This window comes from Gavia stellata, chromosome 37 (assembly GCF_030936135.1).
Source record: "Gavia stellata isolate bGavSte3 chromosome 37, bGavSte3.hap2, whole genome shotgun sequence".
NCBI lineage: Eukaryota > Metazoa > Chordata > Aves > Gaviiformes > Gaviidae > Gavia > Gavia stellata.
In genome coordinates this window covers 1,032,273-1,059,738 of record NC_082630.1, presented here as the reverse complement: position 1 = coordinate 1,059,738, position 27,466 = coordinate 1,032,273, and the positions used below count along the sequence as shown (strand labels likewise).

The 27,466-nt window shown below is 48.4% G+C and overlaps 1 protein-coding gene across 1 annotated transcript in view; it reads right to left on the bottom strand.

Moving 5' to 3' along the window:
* The window catches only part of TTBK1 (tau tubulin kinase 1), a 95,054-nt gene extending 90,357 nt beyond the window's left edge, over positions 1–4,697 (bottom strand). Inside the window, exons 1-2 of the mRNA XM_009817764.2 lie at positions 4,647–4,697; positions 4,355–4,513 (exon numbers count right to left, since the gene is read on the bottom strand). Coding sequence (XP_009816066.2) covers positions 4,355–4,513; positions 4,647–4,697 — 210 coding nt within the window. The remainder of the gene's footprint in view (positions 1–4,354; positions 4,514–4,646) is intronic.
* Positions 4,698–27,466: the final 22,769 nt, after the last annotated feature.

The following is a 27,466-nucleotide window of genomic DNA, read 5'->3' as shown; positions in this document are numbered from 1 at the left end:
GCCTCACCTGGTAAGGAAGAGTGGACCTCCATAAGGAAGAGTGGACCTCGCAACAGGTAAGGAAGAGTGGACCTACATTCACCAAACTCTCAGAGTCCACTCAACTTGCTTAGGAGGACTGGAGTTATACTGATCTCAGGGGAAAACTAACTTACATAAACCAGGCATGAACTGAGAAGCCAGTCAAGGAGAAGTCAACCAGCCACACTCTAAATCATCTGAAGACCTGCCAAAGCCCACTTAAAGCAATTTTGCACAGAGTGAGACCAAAACAGGCCCCAAGACTGACAAAGCACCTTCCTTGTCCCAGGTTCCCTCCTGGAACCTTAAATGGCTTCTGTGACCAGGACAAGGTGCAGAGTCCACAAAAGTTTGTGGGCCTTCCAGCAAGGTTTCCAAAATAAACAGGAGAAGCAAAGTAAGCAAAACTTCACTTCAAGAACCTCAGAAACCTGGCAGAAACCAAAGCATGGATTACACCTGACAAAAGAGCATACACGTGTACAGGAGTCACCACTTGTATTCACAGCTCATTGCAGGAGCTGCCAACTCTGTCTTGCTAATAAGTCGCAGTTGTGAATCCCCAGTACGAAGCGTTTAGGCGAAATAAAGAGATACAGCCATTCAGCCTTAACATCTATACCTAGTTCAAAGCAAGTACAAGTTATGTTTGACTTTGTTCCCTCCCCTGAATAAAGCGGTTGACATCATTCGGAGCACGTGTGGATCAAGTCACCCTCTGGGGTCTCAGCAAAAGTCACACGGTTCCAGTACCTCCAGTGCCGTCCAAATTTCATCCAGTCAAAGCATCAAAAATATCTGCAAGTAAAGAATGATGACTCAAAAGACTACTTCTTCAAGTCCAAAAGTTTTCATAAAAAGCATAAGCACTCCCTGTCCATGCCTTTCTCCAAAAATACAAACAAAAATAAGAACAAAAATATCATTACTGTCAGACAGCCAAACTTTACTGACTTGGAGTGACAGGAAAATGAACTACCAAGAGGCTAACTGCAGAGAACCAACACCTTCATTTGTCAAAACTGTGTCAGCCAGCATATAGGAGGAGAGGAGGAAAGGAATTCAAGGAATACATTACACCGATCTAAAATTAGAAATTGGCTCAATACTGGAAGTATGCCAACCGAAGAACTACAAGGTTCAAGCAGATGCCCAGCCAGAGACAGTCGCAATGGGAGGACAAATTACACAAAACACCTTCTGGCAGCTGGACCCCTGCATCACATAAATATGCCACACACCTGCTTGAGCAGGATCCATCACAGCAAAGCTTGGACTGTCCGGCTTGCATGCTATGGGTTGGATTCAGAAAGGTCTATCATAAGAAAAAAATGCCACTACTGATGTTACGGCTGTATGCTCACTTTAAGGTATACTCCCTTTTTCATCTGTCACTTGATCTATGCTATCCATTTCCTTGGGCCAACAGAGGTATTTTTATATTTTTCCAGATTATTTCGAGCCCCATAGAGCTCACAGTTCTGACTGGTCTCCCACCAACGTGAAGCACAGCAAGGGGACAGCACAGAAGGCCTGCCGAAAGGGCGTGCACTTTTGGGGGTGGGGGGGCAGAAATGACTGTTCAATGAAGGCTCACAACACACAACTCAGCAAGCACAAGGCCAAATTCCCAGCTCTATCCAGAGCTGGGAATTGGAATTTCTCATTGCTATTTACGCCTTGTAGCAAGTCATGTAATTTCTCAGGGCCTTCAAGTGGGGTAATGACCTCACTGCAGTACTGAAAACTACTGTGAGCCAACATCATAGAACATAAAAGGCTATTTCTCCAGTTAGAGGTAGTTGTTGTTGAAAATATAGCTGCACATTTCTGTGTTTTCTAAGGCAGAGTTAGTGGGTGGAGCTTCTAGCAGTCCCCAGTCACAGATTCATGCAACAATGGTCACTGAATCCCACGTTTAGTGCCTCTACCAAATTTAAAGTTAGTTTTAAATGTTCCCCTATGAGCATAACTAAGCATATTTTAGGCTTTGTTTGGAGTTTTTGGTACTTTTAAGAGTTCTGCCGTTTCCAAGAACAAAGTTACTTTGTTTAGACTCTGTTAAAAAAATACTCCCATCACTTACAGAAGTTTTAGCACCCCTGCCTATGAAGGAGAAACTCAAAGTTTGATGAAGAGTAAGAGTGGTACAAGCCGAAGCTAGCTAGGGTAAAGGAGAATGGAGAGGAATGAGTATTTGCAACCATGCACCTGAAGCAATGCCTTAGCATCAGGAGAGCCTCTAAATTCAGCTTCGCAAAGAACGTGCACCAATCCGACCAAATTTTAGGCTCTGAGGAAACTTCCATTTCTGCAGGGAGGGTCAGGTAAAAGCTGCAAGCAGTATTTTCCGAGAATTCCGTAAGCACGGAGCATGTTTCAAGTCCTATATGTCAGTTAACCTGCACATGTACCATCCTGCCAAAACACGTATACGTGTTCCAGCCCAGAGCTGCAAGAGCACAGCAAGACCTTCCTTCAGCTGTGCCAGAAAGCTTTGGGAGGGGGATAGGGGTTGTCTCCATTTTGGTACCTCATTACAGAGAAGATGGAGATTCTCCATCTGCTCTCAGGAAGCATGGAGAATGAAGAGCAGTTTGAATTGCTTAAATATAAATAGGCTTTTCAGGGATAGGGCAGACAGAAAAGTGAAGGCTGTGGAGAAAGCAGGAGCAAAACGCTAGGATGAAGAAAGGCAGGCCATGGGGGAGTAACGAGAACAGAGCAAGGTGGAACTGTCCAGGGCAACAAAGAGATACAGGCACGAGACAAGTCTAACGAAAGGATAGTAAGTGGTCTGAAGTGGGCTGTTGAAAATAACCTACCCACAGCCTGGAAACAAAGGGAGTTCGGAGTCCTTGAGTCTCTTTGGTCCTCTGCTCTTCACAGCCCACTGCAAAACTCACAGGGCAGCTGCACCATAGCTAGTGAGCACAGAGAAACGACTCAGTGCTACTACTACACATCACTTGTAGTTCAAGCAGGCAAGGCTTCTGCTCCGAGTTTCATGTTTCAGACACTGCTGGCAATCCAAGTTAAAAATGGACACAGTGGCACACGTGGGATTTAATTTTTTTTTTCCAGCTTTTTAAAAGCAAAGCTTTTAAAGCCAGAAAACAAAAACTCTCAGAAAACACATACAGAATTTCAAGAAGTATAAAGGTACATGATCCTTTCACATGTTATATTCTAGTTTCTTTAACTGAGGTGACAATACAATGCTACTTCCCCCACCATCCCTGAGATACCACTTCATGACTAAAGAGAAAGCCTTACACGTAAGAGGAACTGCATCCTCTGAACAAATCTGGTGGCAATGAAATGCATGTCTAGAGGATGAGATTCTCCCCATGTCTCTACCACAGCATTCTTGCATGATTCTGGTCAAGCTGCTGAAGTCTTTGCTCACAAGCCATCATTCAGCACACACTCATCTGCTGGGTGCCTAAGGCAAGACAGCCAGGTCCAATCTATAGAAGTGATGAGCATGCCTAGATGCCCATGATGTCTAGCGGAGTTGTGCTTTGGTCATAAATATTAAGCAGTCTGTAAAAAAGTAATAAAAATCAAGATCTAACTAAATCTGAAACCCTATCTGTAGAAGCAAGCTAATAGTTCTCTCTCCTATCACCAGGTAAAAGCATGAATAAAAAACCCACATCTATCTGACATATACAACAGCAATAAGAAACAAAGAGCTGAGTTTAAACGGCAAACTCATGCCATAAATTTAAATGGATAATGAGATCTACAGCATTCAATGAATACATAAAAGATGAAATGGCTACTAATTCAGTGTACCCCATCCGGCTTGCACAACAGGCGAGACAGTTGTCTCACGAAGAACTGAAACTCTTAACATGTGATGATCCAATTTTAAGAAGTATCCTAATAAATTTACGCAGAAGTTGTACCAACAAGCTAATTATGGAATTTCTGACTTTCGAAGTAGCTGACATTCCAACCTTAAACATTTGCTCTTAAATTATTTTACTGTAATGCAATTTATTTATAGGCACATCTGTAGTATTCTTTACCAGGGTAACTCGAAATCTAAGTTTCTTACTAAAAGATGACTCAGCCTGCTGCAACAGTTCAAATCCTACCTAGAAATCCTCGGCAGGTTTAGCCTTCTAAAAATACCAGACAGTCTAAAAAACACTAGAGCAATATTAACCATCTTCTTGCAGTATCTTACTAACATGTAAAAACATACCACTCCGCTGCTGCGTGCCGGAGCCCAAGATTAACTAGGCAAGTTTCTATCCTACTACAGGAGGAGGAGGAGGTCTGTTTGGGCCACCAAAGGAAGCACAAAGCCGGAGCTACTCACCACTTTCCAGCGATCTTTGACCACATAATTGGCCGGAAGAATGTCGACCTGTTCCCCTCCTCCACTCATGTTTGGTTCGTCCTTGATGACTGCTGCTAGGCACTGCATTTGCCAGCCAGAGAGTATTTTAGTAGCTCCCAATTTAAATGAGCCATTTATCTGGGGAAAAAAGGGGCGGGGGGAAGGAATGACAAAATTAGTACAGGTCACGGCAGAAGTACATGCTACATTTCCACAGGTTTTGCTTATGACTAAATCGGAACCGGTCTCTTGGAAAAGAAGGCAAACTCACCTTGCAAACACCTGAGCTCGCTCCATGCATAAACTTGGCAGACGCAACCATGCTTCAAGTCAGCAGCACAAATTAAAAGGGTGACAATTACCGGCTATACCATGCAGGAGTCCGGTGCTCTTGGGCCTGACAGCCAACAAGTCAAAGACAATCTAATGCCAAATGCTGCAAGAGCTGTTATTTTTACCAGGCAAAAAGGTCTTGCTTGAACAGAGCAGCTGCTACACAGGCAGTTTCTATGGTTTTCGTTGGAAGACATCCACCACAAATCAGAAAGGTTTGCCAGGTATTGCATTCAATAAGCCTAAAAGCATCTGAATAGGGTAGAAGGGCCTTTACAGAGCCAGGATTACAGACGCTACCACTGTGATGAACAGCCAAGCAAAGAAGATGGGGATGGTTAGAAAGGGCTTCAGCCATGTATAAATTAGTCCTCCTCATAGCATACACACAGTGCTAAAAATGATCAAATTAAAATACAGAGGGATATCTTGTTCCTGTGGTGTTTGCATGCTGCCTCATGCCCCTTTTTCCTGCTTTTTCAGGGAGCTCCAGACAGCCTATGCTGAAATTAATTTTGTTTTGAGGTTTTTTGGTTACAATTCTTCTACAAAAATGACTTTCAGATACACATTAACTCCACTTTCCTGGAAGAAAATGAATTGAAACAGGACTAATAAAAGATCTTCCTAATGCATTTTGACTCTTCCTGTAAGGTGTTTTTCTGGCTTTAGAAGTCAGCCGGATCTTTTATTAAGCATGGCTGTTTTATTAAGCTTTCTTGGCAGTTCTATCGTCCTTCCCCCAAAATATGAAATATTTTCCTTCCTAAAAATGAGTGTTACTGTAGCACTCTGACTTCATACTTAAATAAGATTAACAACATAAATACCAAATTGGAAAAAAAGACTAGAGCTGGTCATTCAACCGTCACACTTCTTCAGGCCCTAAAAGGAGAAAAATGTCACCAGTGAATGATGAGCTCAAGTAGAGAAAAGAGCTCATTCCCCAGCAATAAAAGGACTGAGAAGGGCAGGTAGGAAATGACCAGCACGTAGTGCGCACAAGGAAGCAGCGGACAGAAGTATGTCAAAAGGGCAAGACATAGAGGATGGCCAAACAAAACATGAGCAAAAGATCTCAAAGAGATCTTCTCAAAAGATCTTCACAAAAGAAGATTTCTTTCTAGATATACAAGATAACTACATGGAAAAAAGGAGCCGCAGACTAATGCAGTAAGAGGGCTGCTGAGAAATGTTCATATCATCCAACGTCTGCTAAAGTACAATCAAAATGATAGAGGAGAAACAGGAAGAAACCGAATATTAAAGAAATTCAGAAGAAAGTGCTGCAAAATGCTCCGGATTCTCATAGAAAAAGAGTCCTGCATCTGTATGGGGTAGCAGCCCTTTCAGATGCCAGGTATTGGAGTAAGAAACTGGAAAGCTCTCCAATGAGAAAGTACATGCTGTGTTTGGCAGCACAACATTTGTGCTTCTTCTTCCTAATGAGCAAGTCTAATGCCATTCTCAGGCTCCTTTATGCTCACCAGACCATCTGAACTGACCATCCCTAAGCCACTAGTGAGCTCTGCATATGCTCTGCACCCAGCCTGCCTGCACGTCACCACAGACTGCACAGCAGAGAGAATCCCTGCCAAAATCTCTTCAAAGGCTGGCTTCTCTTCTGTTATTTAAAGAAAAGTCATTTAATTATAGACCGTCCCAAACCCTCAACATCACAAAAATATAAAAAACCCAACATTAACACACAGGTACAGAGGCAGGTATCCCCTCCCTACTCTTGAAGGTCTCTTGGCACCACTTCATGAAGGCAAGCACAGCACAACGCAGGCTCTGGATCACAGGGCATCAGCTAGCGATCCAGGACGTGGGGTGGTAGCAGCAACAAAGACAGATAGAAAGAAGTTTAGGAGTTTTCCAGAGAAAGTTAGCCACGCACTATTTTTCACTTTGAAGCAAGACACCCAAAAAGCACGGTACGTGATGTACGCATTAGCGATGCATGTGCATACTAAGATTTCAGTCTAGCGACTAATGGTGGAAAGTAATTCCAAGAAATAATTCTAGAGGAGAGACAGAGCACGGAAGTCTATGAGCACTCAAAGTCAGGCAAGGTAGAACTGCTTTCCCCGGCGCACTATTCCACTTTCCTTTATCAATGTTATAATACATGTGTACAAAGATAACACATTTGTTATTTAAAGGAGTCACATAAATCTTCACTGGCTTTGAAACAGAACAAAATCCTCCGGGGCACTACCGTGAAGAGCAGCCATTTGGCACTATGGAATTACAGAACTAAGTTTACGGATATGCTCTGGTGTAGCCAGAGTGATGCAGCCAAACCAAAAGCCAATTTAATTACAGCCTGAGACAAATTTCCAGCTGTTTTAGATCACAGGAGCAGCACAAAGCGGTGTTGACACATCAAAAATGTGTTCCTGAGGCAGTACTAATACTGCAGAAACACGTTCAGGCCTACGGACCAAGGGTTTACCAGAGTAACCCTGAGGCATTGTCTACACCCATGGCAAGACGTAACATGTTAACCTAGATCTCCGGGAAGCATCACAAAAGAAAGGGCAAAAGAACGGAAGAAGTTACCTTTCTGCAGAAAACATAAGCACATTTAAATGATGCTTTTAACTTACGCATTATCGTCATTCCTTCTAAATCAATAAAATGTAGTGTAAATATTGTTTGACTAGCATTAAAGCCTGCAACCAGCCCTCTGCTAGAGCTGAATTTGCTAATGTAGCTACAGAAGGGAGGTGGCAAAGGGTGGTCAGAGGGGAGAGGTAAGGCACTACCGTCTCTTCCCCAACACACAGCAGAAAGCATCATTTCTGCACGTTAAAAGTTAAGTGGTGTTAAGGGGAACTGGAGGAGAGATGGCAGGATTATATCTCTCTTGAGCTCCAGTAAAGCTGTTCCTGATTCAAAGGGTGACCAAGGATATGAACTTTGACATACCTGCATCGCTTTTAGCTTTAAAATGTACAGACCGTAGAATGTCAAGATACATACTTTTGAAGATAGTGACCGAGAAGATGAGAACTTTCAGATTGTCTTTTCCTGTAGGAAACGTACAGGATGTCAGGAAATGATTGCACCACTCTCCTATGAAGACAGGAAAGAGAGCTGAGCAATCGTAAGATCCTGTAAAACTGGCTTCCTAGAAATAGCAAGTGAAGCAGAAATGAAAGCAGCTGTGAGAAAGAAACAGTGAGAACAACAGGACCAAATCCCGTCTCTTGGCCAACCTCAGCATGAAGAAGTGTGAAATCAGCTCTTGCATACTGCTCTCTCATCCAGCCCATACAGGAGAATCTTTATAGTTTCATAAAGTTAGTCTTGGCCTTTAAAAAAAAGATATCCAAAAAAACACGCTTAAAGAGGCTAATAAGCCCCACTGTATATTCTGACACACTGTTCTGCTAGCTGTTCCTTCTATTTGGCATCAAGATAGTTACAGTCAATAGCACTCGCAGGTAAATGGTCTCCTTATTTTTAAGGCAGCTTAAAAAATGATGCATTATAGCAGCAATTATTTAGCCGACATGAAAATTAAGACCCGGCAGAGAAGCATGACTGGGAGAGGCAACAGTAACAAACTTAGGAGGAAAGCCTGCAAGAATTTCAGTGCAAGGCCTGATGTTGCAATTAAGTGTGGCAGAGCCTTACATCAAATGCATCTGCCTTGTTCACACGTGTGTTCATCAGGAGACAAGCTAGACCAAGCAAAAGTAACTTCATACAAGTTGTTAAGCTGAAGAAGTCTTCGCTGCAGATGCTAAAAGCTTAGATAGATTCAAAAAGTGACTTGACAAATTCACTAAAAATAATAAAAAAAAATCCATTACACAGTTACATACAAATATTCCATCTTCAGCCTAGGAAGCCTTCAATTCACAAATCACTAAAGGTGACAAGAACATTCTGCGGAGTCATTTTATATGCTTTCCCTGCACTTATTCTCTACCCTAGATATCCACTCTTGGCCAACTTAGGACGGGATACTGGCCTAGATGGACCTGTGATATGACTCAGCATGGCCAGACTTGGTTTTTTATCAGCTACTTTCAGAGGAAGTAGTGTATATACAAAATATATGTCTCCTTTATCCCTTCAAGGAGGTCAGGGACCAAAAAATAAAGAATCACTCAAAAAGTCGCATATACACAACCCAAATACTTATCTTACAATGTTCCCTTTCATGCAAGCAATATTTTAAACAGCTTTACTGGGAGAATAATTTCCTGATTTTACAGGATCATAGCACTCTTAAAATTAAACTTATAACTATGGAGCATTCCCTGCGGAAATTTCTAATGCATGTATGAGATCTTTCCTATGTTAGCTTACTTCAGTCTCAGTATACTGTGGTAGCAGCGCTCAAAACACAGCCAAACTCAAACAAACATCAAGTTGAAAACTCATCAGACGGAAGGTGGTTATTAAACAGCAGAACAAAGCTATACGGAGGTCTGTCTCTCACCATCTTACTAAAGGTCCCGGATAATCTTAAGTGTCTTAATCTCACTGTGGAGGAATTGCAATATCCCACTTTATTTCAGGACACATCCTCACCTCTGGAAGCCTACAAATTAGAACAATTAGAACAAGTGAAGTTTATTAAGACTGCTGTAGCCCATGACCCTCTTTACTTGATCAAATTCCCCACCACGAACATGGGATCCATCTTAAGAGCAGACCCCAATGCCATCTTAAGAGCAGACCCCAATGGTGTTTTAGAAAGGTGATGCTAACTATAGCTTTTTAGTGAGACAAAGCTGGACATCTGCAAAAACTAAAAGAAGTAGCGCCTGTAAACTGCAGTCTAGAAATCAGGTCAATCTCCCTGACTAATTCTTGCATGGGAGGAACAAACAAAAAAAAGTTGGAAACCGAATTTAAGCATGACTTAGCTGTTCCCAACATGAACTTTACTGGCATTAAGCCAAACTGACGCGGATGGGGTGGGGAATAAGAGGAGGCTATAACAAGTAGGATTGAGAGTGCTTAGAAGTAAGAAAGAAAAACAGTGGAGTTTCCAAATGCAACTGAGCAGCAGAACTGGGGCTCAGTTAATGGCAGCATGAACTGCACGCACTCAGCGTCCCTCGCTGTTTTACAAACGTCATCTGTTTCCAACCCACAATACCACTTACAAAAATGAAATCCCTCACATTAAAACAAACAAAAAAACCCCTTAAATCTTTGTATAAATAAGTTGTACCATGCACTAGCATTCTGTTATTAGGGTAGAAATGCATATGATAGTACAGGAAACAAGTTGATTAAAAAAAGAAATACGGTGCATTGGACTAACAGCCCCTCAGCCCTGGAATACAGCGTACCTCCTGCCGAACTTGACACAGCAATTAAAAACAAGTCATACGCTCTTAGGGCAGGTCTGACAGCAGGAGCTCGAAAGGTTCTGAATTGTTCCTTGAAGACACATATCTTCCTTCATTGCCTGCCTCTGCTGTAGCAAACCCTGCTCAGAGAGCAGGCTCAACTCCTAGCAGCTGCAGCTTAAGGTCTCCTCTGTGACATATTCTTCTCATAGGCATGCAAGGGCATCAGCCTTAGAAATTCTGGATTTGCTATTCACAGCATTTCATGTCTGTAAAAAACAAAACATCTAAAGGTGAGCTTGCAAGATACTGGGACTGTTTTTCACCTTTGAAAGGTTTATGACCATTAAGGAGTGATGGAGCCATGACTGGGAAAACCGAAACACCAAAAAACCCAAAATAAACAAACAAAAAACCACCCCCCCAAAAAAAGCTGCGATCAAGACAGACAGGTCTGGATTCCCTGCTAACACGAGGCTGCACTGAACAGAACATACATAAATATTTTAAATACGGTAACAGATGCACCTTGACAGCATTATTAGGGCTACCTGGTTGCACAGCCAACTGCATGTATTACTGCCTGCACAGTGACTTACAAGGACCAGCATACGACCTCAGCAAAACAAACAAACCCCCCCAACACATAATTTCATACTGCCAGAAATTACATACTACTGTATTCAGGTACATTATAAAGCGGTCAGACGCCAGTGTGCCAAAACCACCTATCTACAGGGAGAATCAGCAGAGTTCATTATGACAACAAAAATCATTAGGAACGCACACCAGACCAGCACGCCCGCGCTACTGGCAGTTTATGTGATCCTAATCCTCTCCAACTACATCTCAGCCGCAAAGCTAAAAAAATGGGGAGCAGGAGAGTTTGAGAGGAAAGTCTATTACCGTCCACCAATCTCCCTGACAGAGTTGCTCCAGTTTTTGATCCAAGCAGGAAATTAAATCCAACACCAGGAAATCCCTCTCATATCATAACCAGCGTAACCTCTAGTAATTTAATGGGCAAACATGATGGTCTGCTTACAATAAACATTTAACTGCCGCTTAAGTATATCTACCTGCAAAGTCAATACAGATGGTCACTTGCAAAGCTCGAGTCGTCCGCTTGTAGCCAAAACAAATATATCCGAATAAAAGAAAGAACTAAGCGGAGGTTATACTTACGGTATCAGACTCAATCTACACCTGACACCACCAGAAACACCACACGCAGGTTTGTTTTCATCACCTGAGCCTGGACCAGTTTGCGCCATCGTTCCTTAGGTAATGCAAAGCGTCCCTCTTAGGGAAGTCCTCTCCCTTCTCCCTGCAGGGTGCTTTTGTGGGGAGCCTGTTATTCATCTTCCTTCAGACATGGCCACTCCAAGCTGCTTTTCATCGCTGGGGTCAACAACCCTCCTCGAGTCCTTATTCTTGGAGAACAGTGTTTTACCTTGAGTAACAACTCAGCCATACAGCAAACTGATGATCTGTTGCTCAATGGTCTTGTCTATGACCTATTATATGAGGTTATTAGAAGGCCCACAGCCCGAGATCAATCATTTTAAACCTCCATTCCAGGGAAAACGGTGCTCATCTCACACATTCAAATAATTTTATGATAAATGCAGTCACCGTAATTATCAAGGATTAAATAAACGCGTTGGAAAACTATTCAGCGGTTAGGAATGTAACAGTAAGTTCCTGATCAGAGATTTGGTATTTTGAGTCAAATTCTGGAAGACAGGGTATTTTGCAGGCAAAAAAAAAAAAAAAATCACGTATTTATAGATTTGCCACAGACTTCATGTTGCCAAGTGCTTTCTGAAATTTAATAAAAATTAGCATAAGTGGGGCAACTGCCACTTGCTGCACTGATAACGTCATATCAGACTAAATGAGACTAAGTGGGACAAAATTTTTGTGGTTTTCAAGCCCACTGCTGATCACAGCAGAGATTCTGTTTGTAGTTACACAGAAGAGATTTCCTGGGACTGACAAAAACGTTTTATCCTGCCAACTGTTAGTCACTTAAATCATCTCTCTACAGCCCTTCTGTAACCATTTTCCCCATTTTTGTAAGGAACTCTCCTCCCTAGCTGGAGCACGCGCAGGGGAGCGTGGTCAACCCTCCTCTGCCCCCTGCACATCTACAGTTCCATTCTCGGATCTGCAGCCTCACCATTTTTTAGTTTGCAGACAGCTGGTGACTTGCCCGAAGGTGACGTCCTCATGGCTGACCCACTTTTTCTTCTACCCTTGGGAAATCCCAGTGCATTCTCAACCATATTCAATGGATCCCTGAGCTTTCTTTTTTTTTTCCCCAAAGACAAAAGTTCCCAGAGGCGTAAAACTTGGGTTTAGATTGGAAGCTCAAATTTCATTGTTATTTGAAGGCTCTACAGTTCTAGAGGAATTTGTTTCCTCTGTAGTTAGTATCTAAAGATAATCTTAACGAAGAAAACAGTAACATCAAGGCAGATGATGGCTGTGGCCTATGCCTGTTTCTCTCTATGCCTGCACATCCTAGGAAGATATATGAAAACTCTTCTATATGCAAGCACAGTCTGTTTAATTTCTTTCTGCACTGCTGTGTGACTCAGTTTCCAAGGAGAAATGGCATTACTAAGATTATGGAAGGCTTTTACAAGTTGGTCTGGACTACCTCTATGTAAGTCATTTCCACATGCACCAACGATGCCATCTAGTCTGCAACCGTCAGCATCTGCTTGCATTCTCCCAGCCCATGCAAATAATCGTTTCCCATCCATAAGTTTTTCTGTCTGTTGAGTTAAGCAGTTCTATGACTTAGGCATGTGTCTTCTCATTCTGCTATCAGATCTTACACCAGCTCATTGTGCTTGACAGAAAAATTCCTTGAATAGTATTCTCAGGAAATAGAAAATAATAAAAAAAAATTTCTTCAAAATGTGTTCGTCAGGGCAGATTCATTGTAATCAACCATATTTGTACTTTGATCCTTAATTTGCCAGTGCTATGCCAGGTAACTGGATCCTGAGAATTTCCTATTACAGAACACAGATGGTCAGAATTTGTTTCCATTAAAAAGCATCATAAGCCTTACATCATGTTTGTATGTAAAAATAACTTTAATTCTATTCATAGCTGTAATAAAGAAATGGAAAACTGAATTTTGTACCTGAGCTGGCTAAAGCTCATAACAATTTTTCAAACTGATCTCAACCTGAAATGGGTAATTGCGCATTCTGTGCTCAACTTGCCAGAGTAAACTGGCTACCGGCGAACGCTTCTAATAATACTCCACAGACAGAACAATTACTGGCTCAAGTCCAGCCCAGGACATTTGGAGGGGGGAAAAAAACCCCGTGTATCATTTCATCACAATCAGAAACACAGGTAGCAAGGTCAAAGAAAACCTGTTTTGCAAACGAAGCCAGAGCCACACTAAAAAGACCAGCTTCTGAGCTGCCGTCAAACTTGAAAATAGGCTGCGGAGACCTACGCGACCAGATAGCCCTGAGTCCTAGAACCCAAACGCCTCCTGCTATTTCCCCCACACCAACTGTCATAAGAGTGAGAAAATACTTGACCACCTGCCCTTTGCATTGCCACCTTTTACATTTTCTTTTTTTTTTCCCCCCCCTGTTAGCTCAATGGACAAAGCCCCTTAAGCCTCATCTCTGCTTGATAAGCAACCGCTCCTCATTCTTTCTAGATACGGAGAACAGCAGAACGGAAAAGTGCACCTTCCACAAAATGCTTCTTAATACAACCAAAGTCATGCTCAGACACCTAGGAATGTCATACAGGTCATGCATACAGAGCACAGCATTGCTACAGAGGGAAGCAGGAAAAAAGGGAGGCAATTCTGTCCTTGCCTACAACTGGGGAGAGCCAGTGGAGTCCGGTAAAGGGCCAGCATCCACGCCTCATGGTCACTAAAAAAGCTGGAGCTGAAAAAAGGCTGAAAGATGCCTTCCAGCCACCTGAAAACTAAACTCTTTAAAATGCATGTATTTTATCCAAAAGGCACACTGAAAAGCAAATGAATGTAGTGTAGAAGTATCTCCCTATGATGAAAACTGAAGAAGCTGAAGGGCTCTCCCGTTCTAGCTCATCTTCTGCTAGAAGCTGAAGCCTGACAACTGCAAATTAGGTTTTCATGGGCGTTTTCCTTAAGGACAGGACCTAGAACAAGGGAGAGGGGGGATTCTAGATCTCTTGCTCTTTTCAGATCAAGGCTAGAAACGTCTTGCTCTTCTCTGATCAAGGCTTGGCACCTTTAAAAAGGCATGCTTTAGCTACTGCAGATTTTACTAAAAACAACAGCAAAAAACCAAAAATCACATTTTTGTGAGCTTAGACACTAATGAATGAAAGTTGAGAATCAACGGAAGCAGCGTTACGCCACATTACCTACATCCCCTCCTCTATCAAGCCTACAAACAGACGCTGATCCTGGATCCACAGCTTCAGGTTGCTGGTTAGCCAGTCTAAACACCTACCTGCAAAGAAGAGAAACAGTTCCCCTCTCTCCTGCCAGCTCTGAACTCCCGCACGCGGGATTCCACCACGGGCCAGTTCAGTGGCTTATACCAGCAGAAAAACTCTTCCTCTTCCTAACAAATAAGGTTATTTCCTTGGCTTAGAGCTCCTTGAACTGGTTCATTGCAGGGTCAGTCAAAGGCAAGTGCCAGCACAACGGAGGAGCGGTACCTCAGATCCAGCTCAGCTTCAGTCAAGCTGCATTCCGTGTTCATCTCCACAGCGGGAAGCCCTCAGCCTTCCATGGGATCGCAGCATTCAGCCACATCTGCTTAAGAGCAGTGGAGCAAATCTGCCTGAAGCCAACTCTTTTTTTTTTTTTCAAGGAAAGCAAAATTTAAAGAAAACAGTTAGTTTCGATAACTTACTTGCATAACCCCTAAACTAGCAAATTTTAGAGTCTAACGCAGCTAGATTCTGTTTGAATAATTCAAGACTTAATGAAACCACAAAGCTCCAAGTCTCCTAACACAACGTCACCACAAAGGTGACTTCTGTGCTCTGACTGAGGTACTCCAGCAAGCAAGCACCAAGTAACTGTCTCTTCTTCATGAAATGAGGGAAACAAAACACACAATTTAATGGGGTGTCCAACCCAAAGGAGCATTGCACTGATGCCTACATGACGGTAAAAGTATAAGACAGCTACACCGTCCCCTTGTTTGAGTGAGCAGAACGTGTATCAAGAATTTAAGCTATATGTCAAGACGACTATGAAGTTCCTAGTCCCTAACTGTAGAAGTGAAAGAAAAAAGTTATGCTAAAAGAAGAGGGAAACAACAGAACTACCTAGTGACTGCTCTCCACTACCTCTACAAAGGCTGGAAGCTGGGAAGCAGGCAGCAGAAAGGTGAGACAGCTGTAGTCTGCTTCAAGCGCTGCGTGTAGAGCTACCCACCTCCGAACAGACGTACGCGCACCTCACGGTCCTCAGAGGCAACCTATTGTTTCTTCACGTCAGGGACGGACAAACTGCACAAACCGGGGTTTGGGGACGGGGAAGAGAAGAACTTCACATACGTTCCTACCTTCAGACTACGCTCCCACCAAAAACACCTTGTGGCAATAGGCCTTAGGGTGACGAGCCATGATCCTGTTGGCGAAACCTCCTTACGGGACGGCGGTATCCCATTCTCTTGCAGCAGGAATACCCACCCGCTGGGCAGAGGAAAAGGAAGGCTGCCGAGGCAGGCAGGCAGCTGAATTGGTGAGGTGAAAGGACAGCGCGGTGACCTGCCGGTCAGGTGCAAGAGCGGCACGCCAGGTGCTGGGAGGCGGATTCTTATGAAGAACAAGTTGAGGTGCGGTATGATTGAGGTCTACGCAACCAAGTTTCGCACGGAGCATCACAGAATCACTAAGGTTGGAAAAGACCTGTAAAATCATCAAGTCCATCCATCAACTAACACCACCATGTCCCACAATGCCTCGTCCACATGTTCCTTGAGCACCTCCAGGGATGGTGACTCCACCGCTTCCCTGGGCAGCCTCTTCCAGTGCTTCACCACTCTCTCAGGAAAGATATTTTTCCTAATATCCAACCTGAACCTCCCCTGGCACAACTTGAGGCCATTTCGTCTTGAAGGTGAACAAGAAATGATTGTTCACCGCTTTTTCCGATGTGTTAAGGAAGCAGCAGCAGGCAACTCTAGCAGGTGGTGCGTTCGAAACAAATGCAAAGCACAGAGAAGTTGTGCAACGCCCTGCCGCAAGACACAGCGGAGGTCAGCTTTCACACCGAGTCCAAAGAACTGGACAAAGTCATAGAAAACAACAACTAAGAAAAACAAAACAAAAAACCCACAACAAACCAGGCAGCGGAGGACAGTTGAATACAATGACAAAAATCTCTGACCAAAAAAAAAAAAAAAAAAAAAAAAATTAAAAAATAATCACTGAACTGAAAGCGACTGAGCGCTGAGAGAGCACGCCAGGAAAATGGCACTGCCCACCAGCTCCAACCTCCGGCTCCCCGTTGGGCATTCAGCGCTGGTGACGGTCACAGGTACCACGCCGGGTGGTCTAATCCGGACCAGCCATTTCTGTATCACCCCAGGGAGAAGCTGGCAAGCATAATCCGTCTGGCTTTCAATGGTATAAAGGCCAAGAATGACACCTGGATGAAATCCCAAGTTCCGTAACTTCTGATGCAGGGTAGGGAAAAAACAGGCAGAATTTTAGAAGAAACACCCCCCCCCCAAAGAGCAGTTTCAGGGGTTATGTGATATTTAAATGGGACCCAAAAAACCAAACGGATGAAATAGGTCTCGGAAGTAAGGTGGGGAACTAGGGTGTATGGATTCAAGGGAGAACACGGAGGTAACGTACCCCCGGAACCTGCTAACAGGGTGGCATTCTCCGGCGCTCCAGGGAACAAGGTACACAGAAAAAGACCAGATCACTCAAGGGGAGGAATACATACCAAAGAAAAATAAAAAATAGACTCAAAGGAGATAGCCTAAATGGAAAAAAATGTAGTAGTAAAACTACCCCATCGGACCAGAATAAAGCAGCAACGGTGATTTGCCATGGGAGAACAGATGGGCTGTGCCTTTAGGAAACAGGCAGCAATGGGGAACTTCAGTTTCCTCACGGAGATCAGGACATGGTGCCCAAGATGAAATTTTAAATAGTAACTTTATAAGTCAACAGTAGCTCAACTTTGTTCAGTAAGAACTGAAATATATCACCTTTTTTAAAAAAAAAAAAAAGTCTTTGGCCAGTGCAACTTCTGCTTGGTCCTTTAAATTGCTTGATTTTAATTCTAATTGACTTATTGCACAAACAAAAAGTCTTTTAAAAATAGAAGATGTGTGCAAAAGAAGAAAACAGCAGAAATTCTTCCAAGATAAATATGGTATTTTTTTCTCAATCATTTTAAAGAGATGAAGCAAATTTCTAGATAAAAACTACGTATTTTCCACACATACCTGACCAGAGGGCAGCCAGCCCGTCTGCTGGATGACAGACAGACAAGAAATCAAAAGACTGAAGAGAGAAAAGATTAAGAACGAAGATGCCAAGGATTTTTGGTTGTTGTTTATTTTAAAGAGCTCTGCAGAGGATCTGGATAAACAGAGAGTCTTGCTTCCGCACCAGACATGTTCAGAAAACTGAAAATGAAAAATAAAACTAACTGGCAAGCAGGGGGGAGAAGTCATGATCTATAGACCTATTAGGAAAGGCTAGGTGCTTTTAGGAAGACTCGACAAGCACGCAGATCGGGCCATCTCACTAATAACACCGTCTCCAGACAGCCAAAACCTTCTGGCGTGGTATCAGACCAAAGGCCTTAAAAATTAAGATGTCGCAGGACAAAACTAAAGTTTCTCCGAAAGGAATAACCGGTGAGAAGAGAGGCACGCACAGAGGAGCGCATAGCTGGGTTTCACAACAGAGTGTGTTACCAGTGGAACGACACACCTCGTGTCATTATTCAGGCTAACAAATAAGAAGACTGAAAACCTGCAGACTCCAACAGCAAGAAGGGTACAACTAGGGCAAGCGTGTTACAGGCGTCCTCTTAGCCTTTCCTTAAGCATCATCTCTTGGTCACTGGGAGAAAAAGGACTGGAGCAATATGGGAGTTCTGGCCTGAGCAGCTGGGTTTGTAATCCTCTAATCAAAACCTTTTCACTAGACATCAACTTCTTATCCCCTTTGCAATCTTTTCACATCTGACTGACAGGCCACCAAAGCTTTCTACACACACAGCCTCCGGGCTGACGGTGAGCCTCCTAACGTTTACCGTCGCACGGACAGCGAGGAATCCACTTCCATCTGTCACGGCTGACACTAAATCTCTTTCTTAAGGCTAGGCTGCCCCATTTCTCTGGAGAAGAGGAAATCTGCGCCCACAAGCATTCTCTCTGCTCCCCGTTGCACCTATACGGCTGGAGTCAGCCCGTGATCTACAGTTTGTTCCCTTCATATTGTTCACCAAATTAAAGATGACACGGCTTGACACCAAAAGAAAAGGGTTTCCAAGCAAATCTTACTTGATTATGTCTACAGTCCATCACGCTGTCAACGTCTTCCTTCTCAGCTACAAAAAAGACCCCTTCCCACGTAAACAACTCTTGAGTAGTGAAGAAGACTCAATGGAACACAGTACGGAACTGGGTAAGACCAAAAGGGATTGCGAGTCTGATGAAAAAAGCTAATGTGGCAATTCCGCCCCCCCCAAGTCTAATAGATGGATGTATCTGCTGGTCTCCAAAAAACGGCAAAGTTCATGTGAAAAAACACTTGATATACACTGAGTTCCAAGTGACGTTGCTATTGCTAGATGATTTCCCGTATTTCCTGGGATAACTGTCCTGGGTCTCAACAGTGTGATACACAGGCTGTACGTGGGCACTGTTGTGGAGAAGACCAAGAGCTGGTCCTACTGCATGACACGGAGGACTGCCATTGCCCAGTTTGTAGCTGGTGTGACTCTTACAGGTAAGGGAGTCTCAATTTGGGTTCAGATGCGCGGTGTAGAAATCACATCATCTCCCACACCTCCCACCTCTCCTTCCTAATGCTTCAATAAACCTCCAACAGATTCTTCCATTCTTCCTTTGCCCTAGGGAGGGAGGCCTGATAGTTGGCCTTCCTTATTCCTCTCTCCCAAAGCAATCTTAACGTTTAGTCCAATCGGACGGTGTCCCACAATGACATTTAAGAGGATTTCAGGATGTTTCAGAGCAATACCCACTTTTTGGTTATTTTTGATGGAAGAAGGGGAGGGAAGCACCAGTCGTGCCCATTCTGTATCTTATTCAGTAAACCAGCAAACACCCTTTTAGCAAATGCTTCCACAATCACTCCAGCAAATATTGGGCTGTGCCTTGCAATGTCCAAAGGAGAAGACACCAACAAAGCCAACAGACCCCTAAAAACGAGGCAACAGTTTACAAAGGCCTTGAGGACTTTATAGAGACTTATTCCTCTATAAAGCCCTATTTTCTGTCTTCTGCTCTGTTTTCAAAGCGAACCAATGTTACTGGAAGGTCATTATGGAGCTCTGGCAAATGAATCTCATCTGGGACCTTCCGAGGATGGGGAGCCATTCCTGCGGAGTTTATCTGGACCCTGCACATTGACAGGTACATAAATAAGACCAAGGCAGAAAACTGACAGGACACAATTGAGGAGGTGAGCCCACAGCAAGACCCACAAGAGAGCAGTGGGCTACCTAATAAGCTATAAAGTGATGCGGCAATCTTTCTGTAAGAGAGGGCAAGAAACAGCATGAAGGGATCCCAGCACTAAAGATAAAGAAGAAAGAGGGATTTGGCTCTTCCTGGATCTGTCTGGTCACTCCTGCTTTGGAAAACAGCGAGTACCAGCTGCTTCCATCGGAGGAGAGCTCCATGCTGCCTGCTGCAGTGTAGAGATACATTTGCCTTCGCCACCAAACACCGGGGCTGGGACGGAGAGGGAAGGGGAAGGAAAACCACACATGAGCCACGAGTGCCACTTCATTACCGTCAACCCTGGGAGCTGGTGAAATACATTTCCTAACACCAGAGACGCTCCTTTCCGGAGGACCAAGAGCACCGACGGGGATCCGACTTTCCTATTGCTAATTATTCCAAGGATAAAAGGTTAGGCAGGTACCCCCAAGACTGATCCTGATAAAAATTGTCCTACAAGGGAATGATAATTCCAGTGGTTTTCTTTGCCAGTCAGAGGAGAGGAACTTTGCCCATTCCTGAAGGAATGAGATTATCATAAAGCGTGCAAAAGCACACAGAACACGAAACAGCAGCGGACACCACATACACCATTCATGAGCATCACATCTCAGAAGTTTCTGATCCCACATACATCAGCGTGAGAACGCTTGTTATGAGCTGGATGATCACTGGCACACAAAGGAAAAAAGCCAAAACATTAACACAGAATTCCTAACCCGCCCCTCTTATACTGCGAGATAGTCTCAAAAGAAGCCGATACACTGAAATGTGGTGAATAACTGCTAGTGAGACAGTACTGATGCGCGCTGCCCTTTAGTTATAGCGCCTGTACAGGCACAGCACCTGTAAGCATTAGTGTTGAGGGAGCATTAGCACACCCTATCTCACACGCAACATGAGGTTAAATTTCACTCATACGACGAAAAAGTTCTCAGGCTGAAAATCTCTGTTGTGACCCACTGAGAAGTTTGTTGCTAAAAGGTAGCATTTTCAGTGACAGTACAAGGAACATAAAGAAATTTATGTGCAACGGTAAAATTAGGAAACCTTTCCTTATGTCAATCAAATTGTCTATGTTTCCTCCTTGCAAGCAGAAGAAAAATATAGAAGAAAGATTTTAATGTACGGCTGGTTTGGACTGCTCAGAAACTTGATACCAACAGGTATTGAAATCCCCACTCCCCCCCAAAAACACAGGGGGTCCTGAACTTGGCATGCAAGTAGTTCAGCAACACTGATGGAGCGGCAGTGTCACTCCAGCCCTTCGTACGGCATACTGGCTCCTCGTTAAATAGAAGATGCACTTCAAGGTCACGGTGTTCGTCTTCAAAGTTCTCAGTGGGTCCGACCCCGCTTACCGGGCACCTCCTCTCCCGGTACGCGGGGAAAGCACGATGACTACAGTCACATTCACCGAGGCAAACTTGGGCGCCACGAGCAATGAAGACACAACGGCAGGAGACTTCGAGCTAAAGAGCTGCAGAAGACACGTAAAACCTCCCGCCCCGCGACAGCTCACGAGGAGACCCTCCCCGCCTCAGGCCCGCGCACCGCAGAGCCATCCCAAAATAACACGACGAAGCCGCTCCCTCCCCGAAAGCCCCGGCGACTCGGGATGGCTTTCTAGCGCTCGGTTCAACGGGCAGCCGGTGACACCCGGGAGGATGCTCGTCCCCCCGGCCCGGGCGGCGGCCTGGCCTGCCCGGGGGACCGACACCCCCCGGAGCTTCACCGGCCCCGGCCCGCCCGCCCGCCGGCTGCCGTCGCACCTCAGCCCCCACCCGACACCGGGGCCGGGCGGGCGACGGAGCGCCCCGGCAGCAGCCGGCGGGGCCGCTCCCTCCCCGGCGGAGCCCTTCGCGGCGCGGGGGGACGGGGCTCCCCCGCTCAGGCCGCCCGCGGCCCTGCCCGGCACCGCCCGCCCCTCGCCCGGCCGAGCCCCGGCACCCCCGGCCGGCCCGGGCAGGAGGCGGCGGGCCGCGGGCACGGAGAACCGCCGCGGGCACGGAGAACCGCCGCCCTGCCCTCACCTCGGGCCGCCCCGCCTCCCCCCGCCGAGGAGGTGGCCGCGTCCGCCCCTGCACTGCAGCTGCCGGCACGCCGCCGCGCCCCCCCCCCCCCCCCCCGCCCCTCTCGGCAGATGGTTCGCCCCACCCCGGCCCGCCTTCTCATTGGCGGCGCCCGCCCGTCACTCCGCTTCGGGCCCGCCCAGCCCCGCGGGCATGCTGGGAAGCCGAGTCGCCCGCGCGGGACCCTTCCCCTGCCGCGGCCGGCACCGGGCGGAGGGGCGAACTACAGTTCCCACAGTGCCCCGCGCGCAGCCCCGGAGCGGAGCGGCGCCGCCCGGCCCGGCCCGGTGCGGCGCGCGGCCCCGCGCCTCCCCAGCCGCCGGCGGGACGCCCCCTCCCCCGCCAGTCACCGCAACGGCCGCCGCGGCGCGGCCCGGCCCGGCCCGGCTCACCTGGCCCCGCCGGCGCCTCCCGCTGCGGGCGGCGTGGGCAGCGCATGCCCCGCGCCCCTCAGTGCGGCTCGCCGGGCTCGGTGCCGCCGGCCCGGCGCGCTGCGGCTGCGGCTGTGGGGCGGGCCGGCCCCGGGCGCATCCTCCCCCTCGGAGCCGCGGCGGGCGGCGGGATTCGCCCACAATGCACCGCGCGCCGCACCGACAGCATCAGCCTGACATCACCCGCGGGCCGCCCCCGCCCGCCCCGGGCCCGCCCCGGGCCCGCCCCGCCGCCACCGGCACCCGGCCCCCGGCCCCCGGCCCCCGGCCCCGCCGTGGGGCTGGGCGCCGCACCGCCAGCGGGCACCGGGATGCCGGGCACCGGGATGCCGGGCACCGCACCGGCCACCGCCCTGGGACCGGGACCGGCGCCGCCGGCACCGTCACGGGCGTTGCCAGGACGGGGACCGGTGCAAGGCTCGTCTCTGCGCTGCCGGGATCAGCGCAGGCACCGCCGGGACCGGGGACCGGGACCGGCACGCCGCTCCTGCGACTCTCTCGGCGGGACTGACCCACCGGGCCTGGCACCGGCACCGGCACCGGCACCCTTGGCGCGGGCGCTGGGCACTGGGCGCTGCGCAGCCGGGACCCAGGCCGCAGCCAGCACGGCCGCCCGGGCCTGGACATCGCCTTGCAGCGCGACTGGCAGCGTCACCGGCCTGGGCTGGCGCTGGCCTGAGCTGGCCGTGGGGCCAGCCCCAGCAGCGCTGGCTTTCCACGCCGGTGCTCCGGGGCCAGGACCCGCTCCAGCACCACCAGCAAGGGCCCGGTGCGCTCCACAGCCCTGCCAGCTGGTGCTGGACACCGCGCTGGGACCGGCACCAGCAGCACCAGCGTTGGGCCGGACACCGCGCCGCCGGGAGCAGCACCGTCCCCAGCTGCACTGGGCCGGCTCCTGCCCCGCCAGGGAACGGGCCCAGCAGCTCCCAGCCGGGCACAGCGCCAGCGCTGCCAACACCTCACCACCCAGAGAAACGGCTCACACGAGCGAGCCTCTGCCTGCACGCAGCTGCGCAGTGCGCCTGTCCCCGGGCAGTCCCCTGTTCCCCCACTCAGGTACACAGCTGTGTCCCCGCTCCAGGGATGTGCCGTTCTCCCCGCTCCAGCTCACCGCTGCTCCCGTTGTACTCGGAGCACGGATAAGCACACGGCTTCCGCAGATGTGCTGCGTAGTGCGCACAGTTGTGCTTTCTCGTTCCCTTTCGTCCCAGATGTGCACTGCAAATCGCCCATATCCCCAGCTGTACCTCGCACCTATGCCCCGAACTGTGGTTGTGCACTGTCCCGTGCCCTATCGATGCTCACGCAACACGCTGCAAGGGGCACCGCTCCCAACGTGCAACACACCCGTGCCTTCTCCCTGTCCCCACCACAGCGACCCAACCTGTTGTTGGTCCCTAGCTGGAGGTTCCCATCAGATCTCACGTGTGGGATATCACACCGGCTTCCCCAGGGCTGCGGTGCTCCCCAATCCCTTGGGGGACATATCTCCTAGCCAGGACTCTTCCCCCTCCCAAAGCGGGGGCCAGGGTGGTAACGAGGGGGATATGTCACCAAGACTGACATCCCTGCAGCCATGCCCATGCAAAGGCAGGTCCGCCACAACCGTGGCCACCCCCAGCCGCTCGGAGCGGGGGAACAGGGCCACCAGTCCCCCGTGATGTTCCTCCACTGGCTGGAAGTGGCCCTGCACCCCCTGCATTGAGGGCTTGCTCAGTGGAAGCATCCTGCAGAGACTCCAGGCAGTCTCCAGCCCTGCAGAAGCTCATCCCGCAGGTCCCAGGGTGTAACACAACCCTTCACGGGCAGTTGCACCCTCATGCCCAGTCCCCTGTCATTTAAGGTCTATGATTGACAGATGATTGACAGTTGCTGCATGAGCTCTCGGTGCTGCAAGTCGCGTCCTCATCACTCGTACCCCAAACACCGGCTCCTGCTGCTGGGTCTGAGAGGGCTCGAGGGAAGCAGGCAAAGCACAAGGAGAAGGGGGAGCTGTCTTCCCCTGCAAAGGCCCTCTCACATGCTTCTCGGTGCCCTTCAGACCCCTTTTTCAGAGGACTGGAGGAGCACCAAGCACAGACCCAGCAGCACAGTTGGACTGGAAGAGACTGTCATGGTCCTGAGTGCGCTACCAAGCCTTAACGGCCCTTACGAGCCTCACCGGGGGCTCTACCCACCCCTTGCCCATGGGCCCACGAGCTCCATTTCAGCTTAGCCTTCAGTCCCTGCCCGAGCGATGCTGTGCTGATCTCCAGCTCAGCCTCAGCTGTGCCTGTCCATGGACCCTGACCTGCGGAGGGACTTCCTGGCTTGAGCTTGAAGCTGCCTGGTCAGTATGGCCCAGGAATCACTGGACAGTGTCCGAGCCAAGATACCAGCACTGGACCTGATCCTGGTCTGTAGATTGACTACCTGGCTTGACCTCACACCTGCCTCGTCGTCACAAACTTGCCTGGTGACTTGAGCTCTTGGTTGAACCTGGCTACCACCGCTGCATCCACCTTGCTCAGGTACTGCGATGCTGGGCCCTGGCGGGGGAGAGCCTTGCCTTGCTGGCGGGGCTAACTTCAGAATTAGAACGGGGACTTGTCCAAGCCAGTTTGGAAGATCTCAGGAATGGAGAGACCACAGCCTCTCTGGGTCCTCCACCCCTCTCCTGGGAAAGCGGTTTTTCGTGCAATCACGTGTATAGAATCATAGAATCATAGAATCGTTTAGGTTGGAAAAGACCTTTAAGATCTTTAAGATCCAACCGTAAACCTAACCCTGCCAAGTCCACCGCTAAACCACATCCCGAAGCACCTCATCCACACGTCCTTTGAAGATCTCCAGGGATGGTGACTCCACCACCTCCCTGGGCAGCCTGTTCCAATGTCTGACAACCCATTTAGCTTGCAACTTGTGTCTCTTTGACCTTAACTGAAAGGAGAAGGCTTTCTTGATGAGCTGAAGTGGAAGTCGAGCGAGAGATGGAGGCTTCCTGACTTCCTCACTTGTTTCCACCAGGCGACTGCCTGCCCGTGAGCGGGCCTTTGCCGCATGCAGACAGTGAGCATCAGTACTAAGCAGCCATGCAGACAGAGCATCAGTACTAAGCTGGAGGGGCTGGAAGAGTTTGGTGCCAAAGCCTTCAGTCCCCCCCTCACGGTGGGCAGCCCCAAGTGCTGCCCAGGAGGAAGCCAGCATGATGGGGAGGTTCGTCAGCAAGGGCTTTCTGGAACAAAGCACATAGCAAAACCAGCGTAGACCGTGCTGGTGCAGGAGAGGAGCCAAATGGCAAGGAAAGTTCAGTCTTGGTATCAACAACAGCACTGAATCCCTTTGGTTTGAAATCCAGCCTGGAGCAGGAGGGTCTTGAGGATGGGACAACCGATGGCCTGGTCAGGCTAACGACAAGTGCGATGGAGAGTATGGGGACTCCCAGGGAAGGACACCCAGAAGAAGCAGTGATCTCTTTTGCTACTGACCGCCCCCAGCGCGATACCGTAGCTGTGGTGGCAGGGAGTCTCCAGAGGAGAAGGAAGCCGACACTGCCCTGGGTGCCAGGCTCTGAGCAGCGCCGCTGAGCCCTCGGTTCTCTGACGCCAAACGTGACGTGCCCTCCGTGGACTCCGCCAGACAGCCTGGAGGAGCACCAGACACCCCCGTGCCCGCACCCTGCGAGGTGTTCCTGCACGATGCCTGTGGCAGCCCTCCCCCGTGCCGTGCGTTGCAGCCAGACCTCGCACGGCAGATGCCTGCGCTCTCCTGCTTCTTGGTGCAGGGCTGGGTGCAGCACCTTGCTCCCGCGCTGCACGCTGCACCCGGGCGGGCACCGCACACTGAACCTGCCTCTGGGCTCAGCTGGGCACTGGGTCTCCAGCAGCCCTGCCGTGAATTTATGTCATGCATCTTGGAACATTCTTGGGGGAGAAAGGCATTTTTGTTCACGATTTTTTTTAACACTTTAAGCGTTGGTCGTACTGCGTACAGCAAACGCAAACCTTGCAGCCAATTTAAGGGAAATACATGCAATCTCGTGAGTTAAACGTTTGCAAGACGGTGCTATAGAGATGTTTTTTAGTCTCCTTACATCTGTCTAAAAGCACTTCAGTTACCTGGATATTTTGAAGTATCGCTTTTCTCCCTTGTCACTTACTGGGCATTTATTACACATTCCTAAATGGAAGTGCAGCGAATCTTTATTTTTCACACTGTTTAGACCTTTATTTCAGGGGTGGCTAGACGTGAGCACATCTGGCGAATAGTCACGTCCCTGATTAGCTCGAGTACTCTCCTCCTTCAAACCCACCGTAGTTCCTGCTGCTTTGGACCCGAGGTCCGTGCTGACCTGTGCCACTGAGTTAAAGAGGTACCCGAACAACTGCATTGTAGCTTTATTTCACCCCGGCTCTAAACCTCCCTCTGAGCCTTCTCCTCTGCAGACGGGGCTGAATGTGTGCACAAACCCACCAGAACAGCCACCTGGGAACATGTCCAATTTCATCTGCAGGCCTAAATGGACCTGACAATGACCAAAAGATTTTATTAAAATCTGGCTTAATTGTGATCCGGGAAGATTTCTAACACCAACCAGCGTGTACGTGGCTCTATAATGATGTTTTTGCCTGGCTCTGCCTTTCTTTGTGGGGCCAGATATCGGCTGTGTGCACGCCATGGGGGAAGACCGCTGGAAAGTACGGTTAGGAGCAGAACAGTGATAACCAAGTGGCAGTCATGGATTTCACCGTCCTCTTACTCTCCTTTTTAGGCCATTAAGGGAAAAACAGGGGGACGAGCAACTGGGAAACTCATGTCAAATACCTGCTTGGATAGAAAAGATAGAAAGGCAAAGCAAAGCGGTCCGAGGGCATCGGTGCGCGTGCCCGTAGGGTAGCTGTGCCCGGGAGAAGCAGACGTTCTCTCTCTCCCCGGTGCCACAGGGCTGGTGTTCTCCAGGCTGTCACACCAGAGAGAGCAAGAGGCAGTCTGTGGGGTAAACGCAAAATGAGCCCACGGAGAGCTGCTGGGGCGTGGAGGCTGTGGCTGGGATCAGCCTGCCCGGGGGAGTCCCGGCTCTAACCAGGACGGCTTCAGCTGGAGGCTGAGGCTTCAAACTCTCTCCAGCGGGCCAGAGACGGATGTGGAAAAGCCAGCCAGGCTTGCTAGGATGCCAGGCGCTCTTTAACCCGGCAGGGATGAAAATCCTCTGCCCGAGTGCTTCCAGTCGAAGGTCCCCATCCTG